Source organism: Penaeus monodon, chromosome 24 (genome assembly GCF_015228065.2).
Source record: "Penaeus monodon isolate SGIC_2016 chromosome 24, NSTDA_Pmon_1, whole genome shotgun sequence".
NCBI classification, from domain to species: Eukaryota; Metazoa; Arthropoda; class Malacostraca; order Decapoda; family Penaeidae; genus Penaeus; species Penaeus monodon.
In genome coordinates, this window is record NC_051409.1 from 12,966,311 (window position 1) to 12,966,855 (window position 545).

The following is a 545-nucleotide window of genomic DNA, read 5'->3' on the forward strand; positions in this document are numbered from 1 at the left end:
GAATCATAAACCCGCATGCCCGAACGTGTGCCAAGCATCGTTCTAACAATCGCAGAATTCGCTAATGAGGAGCCGCAAGGCTATTAAAATATCATTTTTTCCCCTTTACATAAGCAGTTAGGCGAAGTTCTAAACAACTGGTATAAAAGATATTAGGAATCCCTTTTAGCAGAAAATTTCATTCCATTATTATAGGATGTATTGCCAGGGTGCTTTCCATATGGCATGGGGCAGGGTTAGACACAATATTACTAAAACAGTTATATAATCTATATGATAATTGTCATATACAGCAACATCAATTACCTACTCATTTTCATTTTACGAAATATTGAAACCTGACTTCAATAATGTGCATTCTAATTAAAAATGTAATTAGCAGCATTCTGACTAATGCAGTTAATTAGACAGTATATCATAAATTACACTAGTCACACTTTACTTACCCTCAAACTTTATGACATTCTGTATGACGGAGGTCACACTTGAGGTCACGGTTGTGCCTGAAGTCACCGACAAGGCCTCCGTCTTCTCGACCTTGCCCT

The 545-nt window shown here is 37.4% G+C and overlaps 1 protein-coding gene across 1 annotated transcript in view; it reads right to left on the bottom strand.

Moving 5' to 3' along the window:
* The window catches only part of LOC119588585, a gene marked incomplete at its 5' end in the record, with an annotated part of 260,597 nt that overhangs the window by 205,912 nt on the left and 54,140 nt on the right, over positions 1–545 (bottom strand). Inside the window, 1 exon segment of the mRNA XM_037937226.1 lies at positions 447–545. This exon segment is cut by the window's right edge and continues 274 nt beyond it. Within this exon segment, the coding sequence (XP_037793154.1) occupies positions 447–545 (99 nt within the window).